General features: G+C 32.6%; 3 protein-coding genes across 4 annotated transcripts in view; 1 reads left to right on the forward strand and 2 right to left on the reverse strand.

Moving 5' to 3' along the window:
- The first annotated feature begins 567 nt into the window (after positions 1–567).
- LOC114310886 (C2 domain-containing protein At1g53590) lies at positions 568–6,985 on the forward strand. The gene is made up of 12 exons (XM_082879690.1): positions 568–1,204; positions 1,307–1,381; positions 1,856–1,999; positions 2,317–2,412; positions 2,519–2,650; positions 2,904–3,056; positions 3,157–3,198; positions 3,354–3,402; positions 4,314–4,406; positions 4,497–4,680; positions 5,271–5,394; positions 5,637–6,985. The coding sequence occupies exons 1-12, from the start codon at positions 1,076–1,078 to the stop codon at positions 6,690–6,692; spliced, it is 2,277 nt and encodes a 758-aa protein (XP_082735816.1). The 5' UTR covers positions 568–1,075; the 3' UTR covers positions 6,693–6,985.
- Positions 6,986–7,697: 712 nt separating this feature from the next.
- LOC114310885 (Pentatricopeptide repeat (PPR) superfamily protein) lies at positions 7,698–9,566 on the reverse strand. Its single transcript, XM_028256992.2, has one exon. The coding sequence runs from the start codon at positions 9,543–9,545 to the stop codon at positions 8,238–8,240; it is 1,308 nt and encodes a 435-aa protein (XP_028112793.2). The 5' UTR covers positions 9,546–9,566; the 3' UTR covers positions 7,698–8,237.
- An 8,473-nt stretch (positions 9,567–18,039) lies between these two features.
- GSL04 (glucan synthase-like 4) overlaps positions 18,040–21,625 on the reverse strand; it is a 49,160-nt gene continuing 45,574 nt past the window's right edge. For both annotated transcript variants that reach the window (XM_028256995.2, XM_028256994.2), the window contains exons 39-41: positions 19,643–20,488; positions 18,599–18,784; positions 18,040–18,472 (exon numbers count right to left, since the gene is read on the reverse strand). In XM_028256995.2, the coding sequence (XP_028112796.2) occupies positions 18,242–18,472; positions 18,599–18,784; positions 19,643–20,488 (1,263 nt within the window). In that variant the 3' untranslated portion in view covers positions 18,040–18,241. The remainder of the gene's footprint in view (positions 18,473–18,598; positions 18,785–19,642; positions 20,489–21,625) is intronic.

A 21,625-nucleotide genomic window follows, 5' to 3' on the forward strand; every position in this document is an offset into this window, starting at 1 on the left:
TTGAATTTTTTTTTTTTTGTCAAGAAAAATATTGACATTTTTAACCTAAATGTCAAGTTCTTAAACAAGACCTTACTCGATATTTTGTAAAATGGGTGTTTAGGATTGACCTTTTTTATCGGTAATGATTTTTTGTAATTTTTTTTTTTTAGATTTTACACTTTTAGATTCTCCATGATTAGACAAATCAAAAAACTTTAAAAAAAAAAATTCAAAAAGCACTTAATAGTTATTAATTTTGTGGATTCGTCTACAATAAATTTAATTTTCTTCTACTAAAATAAAAAAATTTCACGAAAATATTTTTTTTGCCATTAAAACACACCACTAACATGTGTGGCCTATTTTAAAAAGTAGATTAAAAATTAAAGATAATGTTAAGAATATTAAATTATTTATCAAATAAATGATCAAATGTTTCACATGAAAAAGAGAGTCACAATTTTATAAATTATATCTATGTAAAATATTTAATTATTTATTTAATAAAAAATTTAGAACCAATAATATTTTTCAAAAGGAATAGTTATCCTACAATTGTTTACGAGAAGACACAACGCCACATCCGTGATGTGGCATGAAACGTGGCGCAAAACTGCCGTCCACCGTATCCCTCAAACATAAAAAAGACGAACCGGTCTCTCATATTCATTTTAATTCAACAACTCCTCTCTCTCTCTCTCTCTCTCTCTCTCTCTCTGTCTTCGTCTATAAGACTGCGTGTTTCTCCGGAACACGAACTACGCGTAACCAAGCCGAATCCAATTGGGTTTTTCATCAGATTTTGATTCTCATTCCATTCACTCTCCTCTCTACTACAGATATACATTCAAATATTTACTTTCTCATATCGAATCAACTTCAATAAATGCAAATCCAGTGAAGTTTTGTTTGTTTTTAAGTCTAAAACCATTATTCATTTCTCAGATTCCGTTTCATTTACTTCTGAATCTAGATCCATAACTTTCCCAAGACTTCGATGAACCATTTGATCGGTAGATTTTCCTAGTAAAAACTGATTTGGTTTGGATTGGATTGGATTGGATTTGGGTTTGAAAGAGAAGAAGAGAAGGAGATGAGTAGTTTATTGGAGGTTTCGATTTTGCACCATGTCTGCATTGTGCTTCTTTTGCTTTGGTTACTTTCTTTCTTCAATTGTTCTCACCCGATCGTCTACTTCTTCTCTCTAATCTACCTCTATTTGGTGAGCATTTTAATGTGTGTTCAATTACTAATTGTATTTTCATGGATTCATTTTTCAGATGACTAGTGTTTCACTTTCACAATTTTTATTCTGTTTTTGAAGGTTCATGAACGGTATGAGATGAGATTGCGCAGAAAACTACGATACGAGGAAACAAAACGGTCTAATCAAAGACGGGTAAATTTGGGCTACTTTGATTTAGAATTTTTTTCTTTTTAAAAAAAAAAAAAAAAAAAAATTATGATTGGCACAATTCAATTGTTAGTTGTTAGATTAGCTTTGGAATTTTGTTTCCTGTTTGGCTAATAAGAATACGTATGAGAAAATTGCGGCAAAGGAAATTGAATTTGACTCTCATGTTTTGTGATCGAAAAAAGGTATTCAATCTAGTACAAAAAAAGTTTGTTCTATGGGGTCCAAAACTCTGAAAAGTTTTAGTTTACAGTGTGAGCTTTATTTCCCTTATAAATTCGCTTTCTTGTCAATTCGGGCCATTTTTTCTTTGCATCTTTTTTATTATCTCTATGTATATATATGTGTGTGTAGTTAGATATTGAGATTCCTTCTGAGAATTTACTTTCTTGCCGGTATAAATATGTATAAATGTTTATAATTTCAACTTCTTTTTTTTTTTTTTTTGCTTTTCTAAAGGTACTCTTTGATTCTGAAACTGTGCGGTGGTTGAACCATGCGGTTGAAAAGATTTGGCCTGTTTGTATGGAGCCCATTGTTTCACAGAAAATTCTCCTCCCTATCATACCTTGGTTCTTGGAGAAGTACAAACCATGGACTGTGGTACGAGTCTGCCCTCCTAAATACAATTAATTGCTGTTCTTGTTCCATTTTTCTGGTTCAAAATGCCTTTGTCTTTGAGGAATTCCCTATTCTACACGAACGGAAATTTTGTACAAAATTCGCATACAAATAATGCGGCTTTTTGGGGGTTATATTAATTTCAAACTAAAATGCCCAATGTTATGACTTATAATTTGAAAAATGGCATTACTTACACCACATCATTTTGGATGAGTTTTATGTATGAAAATTGTGTTTTTAAATCATTTTTAATGTGTTGATGATTAGTTTTGAAAATTATTTGGGTATATACACAGAAAGATGCCGTGGTTCAGCATCTGTATATGGGACGATCACCTCCTGTGTTCACAGAAATGAGGGTTCTTCATCAAACCACTGATGACGACCACTTGGTATGTAATACTGTCTTCGTCATGGTGGATTCATGTCAATAGTGTATTACTTCTAGTCATAATCTGTTTCGTAGCCAGAATAATAGTTGAAATTCATTAAATGCAGGTTTTGGAGTTGGGAATGAATTTTCGGACTGCAGATGATATGAGTGCAATACTTGCTGTGAAATTAAGTAAGAGATTGGGATTTGGAATGCGGGCAAAGTTGCATTTGATGGGCATGCATGTTGAAGGGAAGGTAATAAATTACTGTTAAATTTTCACATCACACATCTATAATGAGTTATCCTTTGTTATACTGTTCTTAATTTCATGTTTTCTCACCGCATCAGAAATGTGTAATCTGTAGAGTACAGGATCGATCTATAATGTTTCGTAATGATTTTTAAAATTGGAATATTTGTCATGTGCCATTGATTGCGAAAAAATGACTAATGCTTAGTAATTTCTTCTTGCATTTAACAGAAAATGTCTTTCTTTGTCTCTTCTAGGTCTTGATTGGTGTAAAGTTCCTTCGTCACTGGCCTTTCCTTGGCCGTTTGAGGGTATGCTTTGTCGAGCCACCATATTTTCAGATGACAGTGAAACCTATTTTCACTCATGGGCTTGATGTTACAGAACTTCCAGGGATTGCTGGATGGTTGGTAAGTTATTGTCATGTGTCATGTGCAACAATTACTTTGTCACTCTCTCTCATTATCTCTTACTAATTGTTTATTTTATTAAATCTTTCTTGCTGATTAGGATAAGCTTCTAGCAGTTGCGTTTGAGCAGACACTAGTTGAGGTGAATTTCTCTTCGATACTCCACTGTAGTGTTTTAGTGTTTTCCTTATTCCATTGAGACAGTTTAGGCTCTCTTTTTGTATTGTCTCAAAGACATTAGCAGTTGATTATTTAGTTATATAGACTTTCAATTCTGAATCTTCACAATATTTGCAGCCCAATATGTTGGTCATTGACATGGAGAAATTCGTTTCGCCACAGCAAGGTAATTTTTGTGAAGAAAGAAATTAGGATTAGGCTCATTGCTTCTCAATTACTTAATATAACTCAACAACTATGTTGCTTCAGTATTCGGAGTAGTATAGGATCTTATTAATTATCACTCAACAACTATGCTTCTATTTCCCCTTTCATTGGACTTCATTTTTTTTCAATATCTAGTTTTGGGATAAGAAATGCAATCAATATGCAATTAAGATTATGGAAGGAACATTAATATATGAAACTCTAGTGGATTATGCCAAAAAATTTAGACTCAACCTTTTTCAGAATGGTATGATGTTATCCGACTTTTCATATGCAATAAATTTGGATACAGAAATACATGACTACCAGGAATGCTACACTCCCAGAATTTTCCCCAGAATTTCATCAGCAAACATCAACTTGTGATCCAAATTTATTCAAGTCATAGACCCACAATGTACTAGTTAAATCTCAACCACACAATTTTCTTCTGGACAAATTCTGAGTCTGTATGTCTGGATTCCTAGCTTTTTTCTTTAAAATGTGATTGTATTTGTCAACTTGTGCTGCTAGATTGGCAAAAACTAAAAATTAGTTAATTTTTTTAGTTTTAATCTATTTTGTCTTTTAATTTTTTTTTCAATTTCAATTTTGAGTCAAAATTTTTACTTTTTGGATTTTAGATTTGTCACGGCAGAAAGACATTAGAAAAGTCAAAAAAGTTAGAATATACTAAACAAACTAGTTTTTTTTAGCATTAGTTTTTTTGTTGACTTATTTTTATAAGCTAACTTTTTAGCAAATCATATTAGTGATGCATAAATAGCTATAATTCTTAGCTTCTTTTGTTAGATGCATACGGTAATTCAATGCAATTAATGATTATTGAAGGATTTCTAATATTTGAATTATATGTATTTCTTATTTCAGAAACTTGGTTCTCTGTGGATGAGAAGGAACCAGTTGGTTATGCATTGGTGGAAGTTATTGAAGCAGCTGACATGAAGCCGTCAGATATGAATGGTTGGTTTATACTACACTATCGTTGACCTTTTCACACCATAGCTTACATTCCAAGTATGTATATGCATAATAACTGGAACTCCATTTCAGGATTGGCCGATCCATATGTTAAAGGGCAACTTGGTAATTACAGATTCAGGAGTAAGACACAAAGGAAAACATTGACTCCAAAATGGCACGAGGAATTTAAGGTCCCCATTTGTACATGGGAGTCGCCTAATGTGCTAGCTATTGAAGTTCGTGACAAAGACCATTTTGTCGATGATTGCCTTGGGTAATGTCATAGTAACACTGCAATGTTATCCCTCTCTCTCTCTCTCTCTCTCTCTCTCTCACATGCAACAACAACCAGGCATTTTAACCTAACTTAGAGGCTCTAGTAAAGCCTAAACTTCACTCGTGCTTAGTCCTCTAAGCAGAGGTATCTCAACACCTTAAGAATTCCTTAGATTAATGACTGTTCTAAATCAACTGGTGGTTATTTCTCAACTTTAACTTCTATGTTTGAGCATCCTTTTACATAAAAAATTGAAGAGTCGAAGGAATTTGAGTTTATTGCCTTCTGGTTTGTAAGTTGTAATGTCCTAAACACTTTTGCTCATCATTGCCATTTGAAACATGTTTCGAACATATACTGAATATGAGACAACGTTTTGAATTATATTTCAGAACTTAAACTAGTTGTTGCACACTGAATGACCTTCTGTGCTATGCAAAGTTTTGGGATTTGAATTTTTTATTTTTTATTTTAATAATTTCAACTTTGAGGTTAATTGATTATGGATTGGAGATTCTGAACAGTTGTACACGGTCTCTGTCCTGCAAATTTTTATTTGATGTACTAAATCTCTTATTCCTTTACAGGGATTGTTCTGTAACCATCAGTGACCTTAGGGGTGGCCAGAGACGTGACATGTGGTTGCCTCTTCGGAACATTAAAATGGGCAGATTACATCTTGCCATAACTGTATTTGAAAGCAACAAAAAGGTTATTTTTTCTCACTGAAGTACTATTCCTCATGTTTGAGCCAACATGACAATTGACGAAATTGCTACGTGTTTATACAATCCATTAAAAAAACTATATATCCACAAAAGGATCTGACTCATTTCAAATGTCACAGGAAACGAAGTTGGATCATACTTTTGTGTGAACCACAATTACATGCTTACAAGGATTCTGTAACCGAAGTATGAATTTTGATCTAATCATTACACGTATATGTGCAGGTGTCAGATCAGCCAAGCGAGAGTGAAACATTAAATTATGATGATGAAAAAACCCCCATTGTGGATGAAAAAGTTCATAAAGGTTCTTTTTCATCTGGATTGTTAGAGAAGTCTCCGAAATTGGCAGATAACTTTGAACCCATTGACATTGAAGGACAACGCGAGACTGGGATATGGGTGCATCACCCAGGAAGTGAAGTTTCACAAATATGGGAGCCTAGAAAGGGGAGGAATAGACTCCTCGATTCACAAATTCACGGGGAGGGTAGTGATTGTATTGGAAGTGTCAAATCATCAACTTCTGGATCCTATAACAATGAAAGTAGTAGCACCGATGAAAGCCAGGAATGTAGTAAGGGAAATCGGCCAAACAAAATGATGCGGGGTATACATAAGATCGGTTCAGTATTTCACCGGAGGAATTCCAAGTCCAAAAAGGAGGATATGTCGTGTATGATGGAAGACCTGGTTCCATCTCCGCAACCTAACCTTAAGGCAGTTAATGCGAAGACAATTGGCGTGAATTTCATTTTGGATGACAACCTGTCTGCACCGTCTCCTGTTACAGTTGAGAAAATGAAAGGTACAGAAAGTCCGGACAGACATGTGATGAAGGGCATGGCAAAGAACATTTTAAAGCATGCTGGAAATTCTGCTCGTAATGTCAAGCATGCATTTACTCCGAAAGGGTCAGGAAAATCCCAAGGTTATTCAGGATCAGTGACAACAGAGATAGATGTTTCTGTGGAGTCAGAGTCTTCTGATGAAGAATCTCTTCAGTCATCGGTTTGTGCCTCTGAAGGGATTCCAGTTGTTTCCAAAGTCATATCAAGCTGTGGTAATGATTCTTTTAAATCCGAAGAACTTAATGATCAGAAAACTCCAAGTCACCTTACAATGAATGTTGAGGACCCGGTAAATAAGGAAATTCTTGAAGGTAACGACAAGTTAGGTGATTACCCATCGGCCAGCTCTGAAGAAAATGAGGATATATTGATCGAGTCTTCGCTAAACCCCGACCTTTCTGAGAAAAGTTTGGAAGTAGATAAAAGATAGATTTCTTGTATAAATTTAAATTTTAGTTAGTGATAATTGTGTTGTATAGTGAATTTGCGGAATCAAGTTATGGTGAAGATCAGGAATGCTCCATCTAGTTGCATGTTGATCAACTTGTCTGTAGATTCTATTAGACTTGGTGATCTTGTTACATCTCATAGCTTTTTTATGTGGTGATTTGTGAGTATTGTATCATTCATTGTTTGCAAATATGTAATTCCAACGAAGCTCGGAACAGTTAGTAAATTTTGTATGCGAATGATAGCAATAAATATCAGAACATTTAGTCTCGAGTCTTACTACTTGTATAACTTACAGTAATATCTGGTATCACCATTTCTGGTGTTTCAGTTTGAAGTGCCGAATGCTATTGAAGAGATAAATGTAAACTAAACTGGGAAAAGATCTGCCAGAGGGTAAAATAAATGCTGAAAGGTGAGTATTTTAGGAAATTTCTATAATATTTATGTAACTAATGTGTATTGAATTTATAGAACTGAATGCATTTATATTTAGCATGTATATAGCAACTTAATTAAAAGATACACATCGAATTAGCAAAATGAGGCATTCACTATGTATAGCAAATTAGCAAAATCCTCAATGCTATTTTTGGGTTTCATTTTTCTTCACATCTTATATGGAATGCAACATAGGCCAATATATATAAATATACATATATATATATATACACAAGAACCATTGCTTCATGGCATACAATGGGAGAAACAGTATGTTAGCAAAATGAATGTAACTGGATGAATGTTGAGGTGATTGTGCAAGTTAGGAGAGGGAGGGTTAGGAACGATTCGTGAGATGGTAGAGCGATTAAGATGGTTTGAACATTGTACAACAATAATTGTCGAAGAGTGACACGATCGCCATTGAGGGTAATACCAGGGGACGAGACCAAATTAACTTGAGTGGAGAGAGTAAAAACAGTCATGTTAACTTGTAGTTTAACTAAGATTATGCCCCCTGATCAAGCAAAATGACAAAACAGAATTCATGTAACTGACTGCACTAACATTGGTGATTTTCCATATACGTTGCAGCCACAAGCAGAACGACAACAAAATCTGGGCCACCTTGTTTTAATTTTTTTAATATGTATACGTAAACTTCCTATAAACAGATAAATATGTTGAAGTATTATTGGTGGTTACTGTACAGATTGCTGCCCATGTAGCATTGAAAGATAAAATTCATCCGTTTCCACTTGCAGTTGTTCCTCATAGGCATATGTATCATTGGCTTGTTCATGGTTAACTATGTTGAGCCATCCCTTGTGGCAAGCAAAGAAAGAAAGGCAGCTTCAAGTGATTGATCAATAAAATCTTTTGCATTCTTTATGACGGAGGAGCGATTGAATGAAGTGATGCAGGGCCTCTAAGATGTTGATTAAACCATTCATATCCGTTCTATAGAAGAGAAGTACTTTTTGCAATATGGTAGCTGCATAAGTAACACCATTAGTGATTCCAGTTTTTCAAATAGGCTAGCATCATGAAAAACTCCATTAATGATCTCAATGTTCCAAGTAGGCTAGTTTTTTAGAATTTCTTCAAAAGTACAACTACTGTGTCCAGAGAGCGTACACCGAAGAATCTGCTTCCACATTCCCATCTTTGGTACAAAACCATGCTGCACCATTTGCTTCAAAACCCAATCCACGTCTTCCACAAGATTTTGATCACAAAGTCCATGTATTGTCAACTTGAAAGAATCAAAACTCGGACTCACCCCAATCAAAACCATCCGACCCATAAAATTCTTCGCCTCAAGAAACTTCTTGGTGTTGAGCAAACCATACAAGACCTCCTGATAAGTTCCAGCATTCGGGTCACACCCCTTAAGCCTCATCTTATACAAAAACTCAATCCCCTCCTCAACTCTCCCTTGTTTCCCAAGTCCCGAAATCAATATATTAAACGTAACCGTATCCGGCTCTATACCCTCCTTCTCCATCCTCTCAAACAACCCAAATGCTTCTTCGATCCGACCACGATCACACAACCCATGCATTAGAGTCGAATAAGTTCTAACATTTGGCTTACAACCCTGTTTAGGAAATTCATCGAGCACTTGGAATGCAGCATTCAAATCCCCACACCCACACAACCCTTTAATCATGATATTCAAACAACAAGCATCAATCTCAATACCCAACTTAGAAGCACCCATATAAACCTCATGAACAACATCAAATTGTTTCGAAGAAACAAGCAAATTCAACACGAAATTGAAAGATTTTACCGTTGGCCAACAATTATAATTGGGCATATCGAAAAGGGTCTCTATTGCTCGGTTTATACGACCCGCCACATTGCCATAGATCTTGATAACATTGTAGAAAAAATCTTCAGAGAGTCTGTAACTTCTTCTTTCAAGTTTGATTCTTTCCATGATATCTTCAATCCCATCGAAGTTCTTGGCTAGAGCGAGCTTGTTGACGATCACAGTGTAGAGAGCTTCATTGGGTCGATAGTCTATGCGATTTGAGAGTTGGGTTAAGAGAGAGAGTGTTGAATTGGGGTTTTTGAGAGTTTGGAAGAGCTTGAGAACCTCATTGGGGCTTAACCAGTCTTTGTGATTGAGAATGGTGGGATTATTGGAATCTGGAGATGACCCAGATGAAGAAAAGGAGTGAGAATGGATTGAGGAACTCGATTTGTGGTTGAGAATTTGGGGAAGAGGGTAAAGCAATGAAGATTGAAGAGTTGATTGGTGAATTTGGGTAGTGTTGTTAGCAAATATTAAACGTGAAATCATTTTAAGATTGTGACTTCGGAGCATTGGACTTGCTTTGTCGTGAGTGAACTGTGGAGTGAGCTCGTAGCAATGTTTACACATATGGCACTGGCTTCTCTCCGGCCCCGGATCGGATTGGGGGTACAGTTAGGTCTGTGAGGATTTATTATGGATTTTATTTTGATAATTTGAATCGATTAATATGTAGAAATCGTCGAGTATTATATATTTATAAATAATTACATTGATCGGATATCGATAATTACGTGATCAAATTAATTTTGTATAAAGACAAATGGACGTTGAAAAAATAAACGGTTGACAAAAAATTAAATTGATGAAATAGCTATCGATATCCGATCAATGTGATTTTTTATAGACATATAGTACTTGACGATTTTTACACATTAAATAGTTCGGATTATCGAAACGAAAGCCGTGATGAGCCTTTACGGGTCCAACAGTAGTCTCTAATTTGATCTGGAACTAGAAGGAAGTCAGGTATATATATGTACTCTGAGTTGCAATGTGGGTGCAAGGTAAATAAATAAATAAATAAACAAAATATTTATTATATGTTATATGTAATTCAAATGGTAAAAGTTTAATTTATTAAATTTGTGATCTCAAGTTCAAGTCACGTTCTCTTTATTTTATTTTTTTTTGTCTTTTGTGAATAGAAAATTGGACACGAGAAAAAAAGTTTCAAGACACCAAAATAAGTATTCACATATATAATAGTATAGATATATTTTCTTCATTTTTTTTAAGTGGAAGAGTAAATTACAAATATGAATGAACGTGGCTTTTTATTTTTATTTTCATTTTTATCGAAAAAACCTCAATTACATAGAATTTAAAAGATACTCAACAAGAGTTGCGCGGGGGGAGAGAGAAATCCAATCCGACAATATAGCCTCATCTAAGTGCTCGAGCAATCCAACGGACTGTCCTATTAGCTATTCTAGGGCTTTGTTTGAAAACTTAGTTATTTTAATTAGTTTTTTAAGTTTTGTTTAGAAAGTGAGTTGGTTTTTGGTTATTTTAACTTGGAACTAAAAATTTTGTTTGGGTTGGTTTTTTTTTTTATTTTTTTGACTTTTGTAAAAGAAAAAGTAAAATGATTGAGGGGAGGAGAAATCCAATCTGACGGTACAGCCTCATCTAAGTGCTCGAGCAATCCAATGGATTGTCCTATTAGATATTCTAGGGCTTTGTTTGAAAAATTATTTATTTTAATTAGTTTTTTAAGTTTTGTTTGGAAAGTGAGTTGGTTTTTGGCTATTTTAACTTGGAGCTAAAAACTTTGTTTGGGTTGGTTTTTTTTTTGACTTTTGTAAAAGAAAAAGTAAAATGATTATAGTTTGGATATAATATTTTATTTTATTAACTTTTTAGTCTATTTTGTCTTGTTATGACTATTTTAGCCCCCAACCTCATTTTAGCCCCATGCCAAACGAGGGCTTAATTTTTTGGCTACTGTAGTCTGGCTAAAAAAATTATGTTTGAGAAGTTGGTTGGTTTGTTTTTGTAGTTGATTTAATAGTTGTGAGAGAAAAAGTGAAATGATTATAGTTTGGATGTGATATTTTATCTTACGATATTTTAGCTTATTTTGTTTTTATTGACTATTTTAGCCTCTAATCTACTTTCCAAACACCTCCCTAAGACACCCAATCTAATGACTCTATGTGGTTCTAAAAATTACTTTCCTTTTGAAAATTTTAATTTCATAATAAATAACTTATTTTATTAATAAATTATCAAGTCAATTAACAATTTTTAATAATATCATAAATTTGTTTCAATTAATAATTCAAATAATTTTAGGATAAATTACAAATACATCTCCTGAGATTTAATTAAAATACGAATTGCCTCCTGTGGTTCTAAAAACCACATTTCACTCCCTTAATTTTATAACAAGTTGCTCATTTTATTAATAAATCATCAAGTCAATTAACAGTTTTTAATGATATTAGAAATATATTTTAATTAATAATTTAGGTAATTTTATTATTGTATAGGAAAACAATTATGAATTTCATTTTTTTAGTTAATTCTGTCAAATAAAAAATTCTAATAAGGGGATATTTGTAATTTTCTAAACTCCAGGAGACAATATGTACCTTAATCAAATCTCAGGGAGTGTATTTGTAATTTACCCATAATTTTATTAGTGTATAGGAAGCAATTAGGAATTTTATTTTTTCAGTTAGTTCTGTTAAATAAAAAATTCTGATAAAAGGATATTTATAATTTTTTAAATTACAGGAGGTAATCCGTATGCTAAGTAAACTTCAGGTGGTGTATTTGTAATTTACCCAAGATGGAATTTTAGCTATTTTTATAAGGGTAAATTATACTAACCTCGCCTCATGTTCAGGAAAAATAAAAATTACAATTATTCTCATATTTTTTTAATATGATTATACTGGTCTTTTTTGAAATTTTAATTCACGTAACAAAAATGTTATTTTTTATAGTGATTTCGGTTTTAACCCGACCCTTTTGTATCTTGGATTTGGGTTTCGTGGTTTTATAGTGTTGTTTATGTCTTTTTTCCTTCATACTTCCTTGGGTTTGGCTGTTAGATTGTAATAGTTACGTTTGGAACAGGTTGGTTGCTTGGTTTTCAAACTTTTGTTGTCTAGAATTTTACTCCATCGCTCGAGCGGCACTTCTTGCGCTCGAGCGGGCTTTGTGAACTCTCAATACTTTTGCAGGTCTGCAAAACTACTAGAAGAGTGTATTCTACGCTCGAGTGGTCTTTCTCTCGAGCTTTGGTTTGTTGTCTGCAAAACTACTAGGAGTGTACATTTTGTGCTCGAGCATCACTTCTTGTGCTCAAACGGACTGTACGTATATCAGTTCGTAACAACACCTTTCTACATAACTTTTTCACATATTTTTATCTCAAAACCCTAGATCTAGAGCCTCTCTCTTTACATTTTCACCTAGATTTGGTGGTTTCTCTACCCTTGTGCCTTTGTTAAAAAGATAGAACACCTCAAGGGCTACGTTTTGATCCGAATATAGCTTCGTTTCGGCGTCTTTAAAGCTCCTCCATTGTTTCATTGATCTTCTAAACTCGAGGTAGGGATTTTCTACACTCTTTTATGGGTTTTAACTTGGCTATTTGGTGATGTGTAAGTAATATTGGAATTTGGAAAGATTTTGAACAAACCTAGGATTTTTGTTTAAAATCAAAAGAAGAATTTTTCAAATGTGTGTATTAAAATGGTTATCGAGATAAGTATGAGGTTGTATAGTGATAACTTTGTTGATTTGGGTACTTGGATGCATTTTGAAAGAGGTGAGAGTTTTGCCTTAAAATGTCTCAAATAGTTATTTTGTATAAATAAATGAAATTGGTATTGAGAATGTGGAATTAAATGAGTGTTTATATAAATAGTGGAGTTAGATGTGTATTATCTTTCACCTATGAAAATATTGATAATTTATCTGTTATGGAGATTGCATATCTGTTTAGAAATATATGTTTTGGACTATCAGTGGAGGATAGCTATAATTGTTGTAGAAATTGCATGAGGATTAAGTGAATTAAAACTAATCTCTTATCCGTTGTCATTGAATATGACTATGTCTTTGATACATTGTAAATGTATGATGTTTGTGAGAAGAAAGGAGATGTATTCCATATTTGGGAGAAGAAAGAGGATGAACTCCATTGAATTAAGTTAGCCTGTGTGTCTAGGGTGAAAGTCCCGAAAATCGCACGTATATATAGGTGTCGATTCCCGTAGACGAAATATCCGTAAAATGAAAAATGGAAGTGTCTGTATAATGGTGGTACTGGTTAGAGACCCATTGAGTTGTATCTTCAGTTTGGTTATTTGAATAAAATAGTGAATGACTCATGAATTGAGATATAAAGCTTGGTATTGTATGATTTTGTAAAAGAGTTATAAATGATTTTATCTTGAGCATTGGATATGCATGCCATACTTATATCTTTGTAAATATTCATACATTGTGTTAGATTATTTCTACAAGGTTTTGGCTCACCTTACTTGGGAAAATCATTTTCAGATGCTGATGATATGCCTCCACCAAGGACTTAGCTTGGGAGGATTGTGGAGCTGAAGGCTCAGTTTTGTTTATCTTATATTTATCTTTTGTACAAGCTTAGGGCTTTATTTGTATTGAGCTTATGACTCATTTTTGATGTACCCAAGCTTTGCTTGGAAAGATGTAAGCTTTTAGGGCATATGAACATTTGTTTAGCTTTCATTTCTTATCACCTTTTGTATTTTAATTCTGATTAACGAAAACTTATCATCTCAATTATCTCACATTGTATTTGTTGTTTGGAGTTGGATTATTGCAATTATTTCAGGGCGTTACATTTTTTATCAGTAATTTATTAGTCGTATGAATGAAAAAATATTATTATCTCTTTTATATTAAAACATATATTTATCTTTATTTAATTCAGTATCTATCCACTATCTGTATTAGTTTTGGTCACTTTAACTTACGAAAAGAGAGAATAATGTAGTTATATTAAAAATGCAGGGTTAATATATGCATATATATATATATATACTATATATTAAGCAAAAAGGGGTTTTTAACCCCAAGCATTGTGGGAGCTCCAATCTCTCAATCTAAATTTCCTGATTTTTTGATTTAAAAAAAAAAATCTTAGTATTTATTAACTTTTCCCAACTTTAAAGTCTTACCCTCATAATAACACTTTAATGCATTAAGAACAAGCATAAAAAAAATTCTTTGAAATCCAACACATATGAATTCCTTGAAAAGTCCCAACACATATGATTATTATTCCTCATAATAACACTTTAATGCATTAAAAACAAGTATAAAAAAAAATTCTTGAAAAGTCCAACACATGATTATTATCAAAACACTAAAATTTAATATAATATAATAAAAAAGAAAATACATTTAATTCCTTGAAAAGTCCAACACATATGATTATTATCAAAATATTAAACTTTAATATAATATAAAAAAGGAAAAAAAGAAGACATTTAAAATATAAAAAAATAAAACATTTAAAAATCACAATTCACATATATAAATAATTGTAAACACAATCCATGCATAGCACGGGTGATATGCTAGTATATGTATATTTAAATTTCAATAGAGGTGAGCATAATTTATCTTTTTTATAAATAGATTCTCAAACAATATTTTCTAGGAAAATTTAGTGAAAAATCCAACCTATAGAGTGTTTTGGGACAGAGGTCACCTTTTGATCTTTTATTGGTTATAAGTACAACCTTGGTTGATAAGTCTAAAATGCATTTTGTGCTATTTTTTTTTTTTCAATCTCATCATTTGAGTTTTACAAATTTATTTTTAACAAAATTGATATTTATAGATTTGTCTTTTTTTAGATCTTTCAAACAAGATCAATATTAAATATATAAAAAAAAATAATAGATTGATTTTTTAGTTAATCAAAACAACGAAACAACATTTTTGAAGTGTCCGAAACCGCTTTCGCCGATTTTTTATGGATAGATCTTGAAAAAATAAATGGACTAAAAAAAAATCGTCCAAAACGGACTATCAAGCCCAAACTTATGACTTATTGAAGTTTTAACACCATAAACGATTTGAACAGATAGCTAATTTACTTCATATATATCTATATGTCCAAATTATTTGAACCTATCTATTCAAATTAGGTCCCAATATTATAATGTATCTGTTCAAATTATTTTAAATATCCCAAGCAAGTGCCTTGCATATACCTATCTGTCCAAATTATTTTATTTTTAAATTATGTTCCAATATTTTTAATCTATCTGTTCAAATTATTTTAAAGTAAGTGTCCCAAGTAAATGCCCTGTGTATACTTATCTGTCCAAATTATTTTTAACTAGATTATTAACATATTTGTCTAAATTATTTTAATCTATCTGTCCCAAAATTTTTAACCTATCAAGTTAGTGCTTAGACCTATTACCAAATAAGTTTAAAAATTAGATTTATGGCCTGAGCTCCTGTCTATTCTCCTTTTTATTATATATAAATATATTTATTATTTTTCAAAATTAAATTATCCTTCCACTTGATGATATTTGGAAAGATAAGAGAGTTTTTTTTAGGGAGCCTTACTACCCATCTTCATTTGTTGAGTGATTTGAGGATATAAAAGGCCAATTGGTATATATATATTAAATGACACTATTTTGAGTCAGATATAAGAATATCAAGAATGATTCATCCCACTAAAAACATCACCACTAATAGCACTAATGCATTAAAAAAGTAAAAAAAAAAAAAAAAAAATACAACTCCAAGACCAAAACATCACATCATTAATGACGGGACCCACTGCCACCTAATTAGTGGGAACACTAATTAGTGCTCCCAAGCATTTTTCATAAGAATATTGAGTCTGTTGGAGATGTTTTGAATTAAATATTTGTTATAAAGATCAAAGAAAGACTTGATGAGGCAATTCTTTTTTCTTTTTAACCAAGCATGATGTTAAAGATCAAGTCTCACTGCACTTTTTTTTTTTTTGGATAATCATGCCTTCTCATAAGCTTAGTAGTTCAGTTCTCCTTGAAGATATTATGATTTTATGACTAATTTTCTATTCTTTTTACTTTGTATTAATTTAGCTTTATATTAATATATAGGGCGAATTACACTAACAGTCCCTATAGTTTGGGACTCGTGTCACTTTAGTCCTTGACTTTTTAATTACGACACATTTGATCCTAAATTTTGAATCTCGTTCGAAATAAGAACAATTGAAGATACCATTGCTCAATTTCAAGGGCATAGTTGTCAATTTGATAAAATATAACTAATTTGACCAAAAATAAATATCAAAAAAATATTTTTGAATTTTTAAAAAATAATTCTACCCACTGAAGATAAAATTATGTAACATTGATAAATCTTTTACACATTTATTTATTTATTTATTTATTTTACCAAATTAATTTTTATTATGTGTTTGGATGATGATCATGTAATGAGTGGTTGAGAGGCTTTTAATGTGTAATCGATATATTTAATATATGAATGTTTTTAGTGTTAGATTTTTTTTGATTTAATAGATTAGTTTAATAATGATATCAAAGTTATTGCCATATTTGACTTTAGGGAAAATAAAAACTAATTTAATGAAAATAAAAACAACCATTCATTACAAGATCATTATTCAAACACATAATAAAAGTTAATTTAGTAAAATAAATAAATAAATAAATAAATAAATGTGTAAAAGATTGATCACTTTTACATAATTTTTTCTTTGGTAAGTAGAAATGATTTTGAAAATTCAAAAATATTTTTTTGACATTTATTTTTGTCAAATTAATTTATATTTTATCAAATTGATGACTTTGCCCTTGAAATTGAATAATAGTATTTTCAATTGTCCTTATTTTGAATAAAATTCGAAATTCATGGTCAAATGTATCACAATTCAAAAGTCAAGGTTTAAAGTGACACAAGCCCCAAACTAGAGAGACCGTTAATGTAATTCGCCCTAATATATATATATATATATATATATTTAAAACCCTAGGTGCGTTTGTTTGGATGAACTGGATACGGGGAGATTGTAATCCATCGGACTATTAATCCTAGAATACATTGTCCTGGAACTATTTGGTTGGATTAAATTTGTATCCTATGTTTGTTTAGTCATGAGATTAGATGTCTAGATTGGATTATTTTTAGTTATCCAATGTTTGTTTGGGATCTTATGGAGAAGGATAAATGCTTAAATGACTATTTTATCCTTTTCAATTATTTACTAAGTAATAGCAATATTAAACATAACTTTAATATTTTAATTATTTTTAGCTAGATTAAATAAAAATTTGTTTTATTTTATTTTTTGCACAATATTTTAATTATTTTAATTTATTATTTTCAATTAAATTAAATTTGTAATTTATAATTTATATTTTTTATTTAATATATAATTTTAAATTAACGACAATAAAAAATAATTTTATTTAATATATAAATTAAATTTTTAACAACACTAAAAAAATTTAATTTATAAGGCCAAAATTTATAATTTATTATTTTTAAATAAATTTAATTTATAATTTATATTTTTTATTTAATATATAATTTTAAATTAACAACACTAAAAAAATAATTTAATTTAATATGTAAATTTAATTTTTTAACGACACTAAAAAAATAATTTATAAATGTTCAAAAGACTATTTTATCATTTTCTAATTATTTGCTAAGTAATAGCATGAAGGGTAAAATAGGCATTTCACAAAATAATCTCATGGGATACCAATTCCATAGTTTCTATCCCACCTCCCCCATGGGATAGGATAGTCCCATATTTGTGGGACTAATAGTCCGGAGCAAAAAAATAAAACAAACAATAAATTATTAGTCCGGAAAGACTAATAGTCCAATCTCACCCCCTAATCCTTCAAAACAAACACACCCTTTGCGTACTGAGCATTGTTCTGGCCAAGCCCTAGTTTATATAATACAACCAAGGAATAGATGTTTTTGTTTGAGAAAGTCATCTGCATTGAACTAAAGAACTTCACTTTAATTAAAAACTTCTCATTTCCTATGATCAATGATATTCACAATCTATTATAACACCTCCCAAACTCTTTTTTTATTTTATTTTATTTATTTATTTTTCTTTTAACATCTCAGAAAAGTGTGAATATCGTTACTCTTTCGTATTGTTAATTATAAGAATCACCTACATTACATGTACATCTCACAATGAGCATTATGACTTGACTATACAAAACTATCATATTCACAATGTCACCAATGGGAAAAATTTATGTACGCTTCTTTTTTCCTGCTAAAATCAGTTGGATCTGCAGTCTTCGACTGAAAGCCTCGTTGAAAAGGAAACGAGTCTGGAAAGATGAGATGATTGGAAGCCATGCCAAAGCAGCCATTGGAGCAAAAAGTACAACCCCCATTCCGTAGTCATAAGCTTGAGCAAAGACCTCGGTGAAGTTCCATAGTGCCGTGTCCTTTATCTTTGGTCTGACAGCTTGTGCAGCCTGTAAAAAAATTATTAAAAAAAAAACCAAAATATCATTCAAGTGGATTTTTTAAAATTTATTTTTCCTTTTTCCCTTAAAAAAGAAAAGAAAAAAAGAAAGAAGGGATTAATTGACTGAGCTTACCAATATAAGACCCCATCCAGTAGGAAAAAATGCAAGACAACATACAATCAAGTCCTTCAAAGATAGTTTACAGGCGAGGGAGAGAGTGAATATGGTAGATAGAACGCCTAGGAAAAGAAACGCTTTGAATAACCTGAATGCGAGTTGATGATTAGCACTGAGTAGACGCCTCCCCATATTCACTGCCTGGCTTGCATGTCAAGATCACATAGCTTAGTACAATATATAAATAATACTGTCAGTGTATGAATTCGTAAATAAAATTATAAACAAGCAGGTTTAATAGAATTAGAGTCGTTCTCAATGTTGAGATTTAAAGCTATATCTAAAGATCCTCATAGAGATTAGTATGGTATCTACAAGTAATCATCACACACTCAGCTAACATGGCAGTAACATTAGACATCAGAAAAACACCATTGATGCTGTTGGAACTGTCTCAAATTGTTTTCCCGATTTTTTAAAAATATTTTGACTGTTTTAACATATATTAGGAGATGGGAAAAATGGAGATGGAGGACAGAGGTTGGGATTCACAATCTAATATGATGACTAATCACATCCTTTTGTCAAAAAAATGGGATTGAACTGTAGTTTCTCCAATGGTTGATGCCAAAATGGCAATGTCACAGCCGAATTTTGACATGATACAGCGCTAAAATGCCATAATTTAGCAATATTGCTCCAATAGTGCAAATGTTATTTCTTCTCCCCCCCCCCCCCCCCCCCCCCCAAACACACACACCACAAAAAGTCAAATATAAATGCCATTTGTGGAATGACAGATATAGAGAGAGAAGAGCTCTCGCCAAATTGACATTCGGCATACAAAATAGCGCATCATTAGAGATGAATTTGGATGAGTTATAGCAGCACACCATTGGAGTTTCTCTAATGTTAACCAAATTTACTTCAAGATCCATGTTAATTTTAACTTGAGCAATATCTTTTGTGGCTAATAGCATATAATATGACACATCCAAGGCAGGTAAGATTTGTATGGATACATTTTTTCAAACCCAAAAGAAAGGAATGGGAATTTACCTTGACTAACAAGAAAATGAAAACGATGACAACCCACGAGAGCACATAAACTATAAAATTTTTGCTCTTCCCAGATATATCAAGGTGATAGACCAGGCCGTACTGGTAAATGAAAAACCGGAGTGATAGGAGTATTTCAATCAACCTAGAACTCAGCCGTGAATGACGAAGATGGGCTTGCTCATCATTCCACCAAGACTGCCAACTCTTATCCTCTTGAATTCCTATCCCGCCTTGTTGATTGATCCACTTGTTCCAATCTTTCCAATCATCAACTATCTTACCCCAATCGAATCCAGAAGGATTAAAGAAAAATGGTGCAAACAACCAAGTCAGTGACATGAACCAAATAGCGTATGTGACTAACACATATGCCATGTTGTTTTGGTAAGACCGCCTAAACAGATCATAAACAACCAGCAGTAGCAGAAGCTCAAATCCTTTCACAAAGTGACTTCGTGAATATAATCTGTAATTCTCAGTAAAGCTCGCATGAAACACAACAACTTTGCGTCCGGTAGGTCTGTACTTAGCACCCCCATGAAGAATTGTTCGACCGTAATAGTGAGCTTTTGTTCCAAGGGAGAAAGTGAAGAAAACAGCAGCTAACTGCAATTGCATGAGGACAAAATCTTTGGCGGCATTAAGAAATCCTCTCTCGAGTCCAATCTCCATCACCATTGGTAAGCCTGTTAAGAGTCCAAGTTGGATAAATGATTGGGAAGCTAGAGCCGTTTCCAATGATTGTATGTTATGAATTCTAGCCTGAAGGAATGCCCTCTCCAAACCACTGAGAACCAAGTATAGCTGCCCGTAAAGGAATACATAAATTCCAATTACTGATATCTGCAAAGTTACAAAACACATGGCAACCTGATGTAAACAGCAGAATTTCAATTGAAGCAATATATCAAAGGGTTAATTATGTTGAATATAGAAATTAGAGCACATAGAATCTTTTTATTTTTAGTATTATGTATATAATCTATAATTGTATCAATCACTGATTTAATATTGTTTCCAAAATTGTATCATGAATCTATTATATATACATGGTCTCTACCTCATTCATGAATAAGTCAAATAATTCTTTCCATTCTTTTTGGTATTAGAGCCCGCCGGCGGGTGGTAGCCTTGCCTTGGCCGCCCGCCAAACCTCAATCCATTCCACTGTCATATTTTCTTTCAGTATCACTTTGTGGTGATCTCTTTCTCTATCCACTAGTTTATTCCTACCTCAAATATCTATCATATCTTTTTTTACTCGCAACCCATTTTTTTGTGTTTTTGTTCCACTTTGTCTTTCCCTCTATTTCAATTTTAAACAGATTTCTATCTTCAAACCTATTTGAGTTTGAGGGAGGGCACTATACCTATATCATAGTAAGCATAGTGATGTACCATGTGAACCACCTAAGCCGCCCCATCTGGCGCACAATCTAAGTCGCCCCATTTGGCGTATAACCCAAGTCACCCCCTTGGCACATAACCCAAGTCGCCCCCTTGGCGCGCCACCTAAGTCGCCCCCCTTGGTGCACTTTCCAATAAGCCGCCCCGTGGCACACGCAGTCATTTGTTGCCATCATCGTTCAGCACCACGTCATAAGTTATGTGTGTGCCGCGCTTGCTGGTTCAACATCCAATTCTTTACATTGGTACAGCAGGACTCCTTTAAACTATCCTGACATTGATTCCGATTAGTTCCTACAACAGTCCGGCATGACTCTCGACATTGATTCTAGTCAATTCCTACAACGGTCCAGCATGACCACTTTAAACTGTCCCGATATTGATTCCTGTCAGTTTCTTCTAGGGCAGTTTAGTCTCTCTTTTTTTTCCTTTCTAGGGTGTGTGCTGATGTATTAAGCACTTTTTTGGTCTTTTTTATTTAGTGGACTAACAGATTTGTTTGGTAGCATTTATTTGGACTAGCCGTTGAGTTTTTTTCGGCTTCTTCCAGTCATACATTGACAAGCTGCGGTT

Source organism: Camellia sinensis, chromosome 7, assembly GCF_055761805.1.
Source record: "Camellia sinensis isolate YWXY chromosome 7, ASM5576180v1, whole genome shotgun sequence".
Lineage (NCBI taxonomy): Eukaryota > Viridiplantae > Streptophyta > Magnoliopsida > Ericales > Theaceae > Camellia > Camellia sinensis.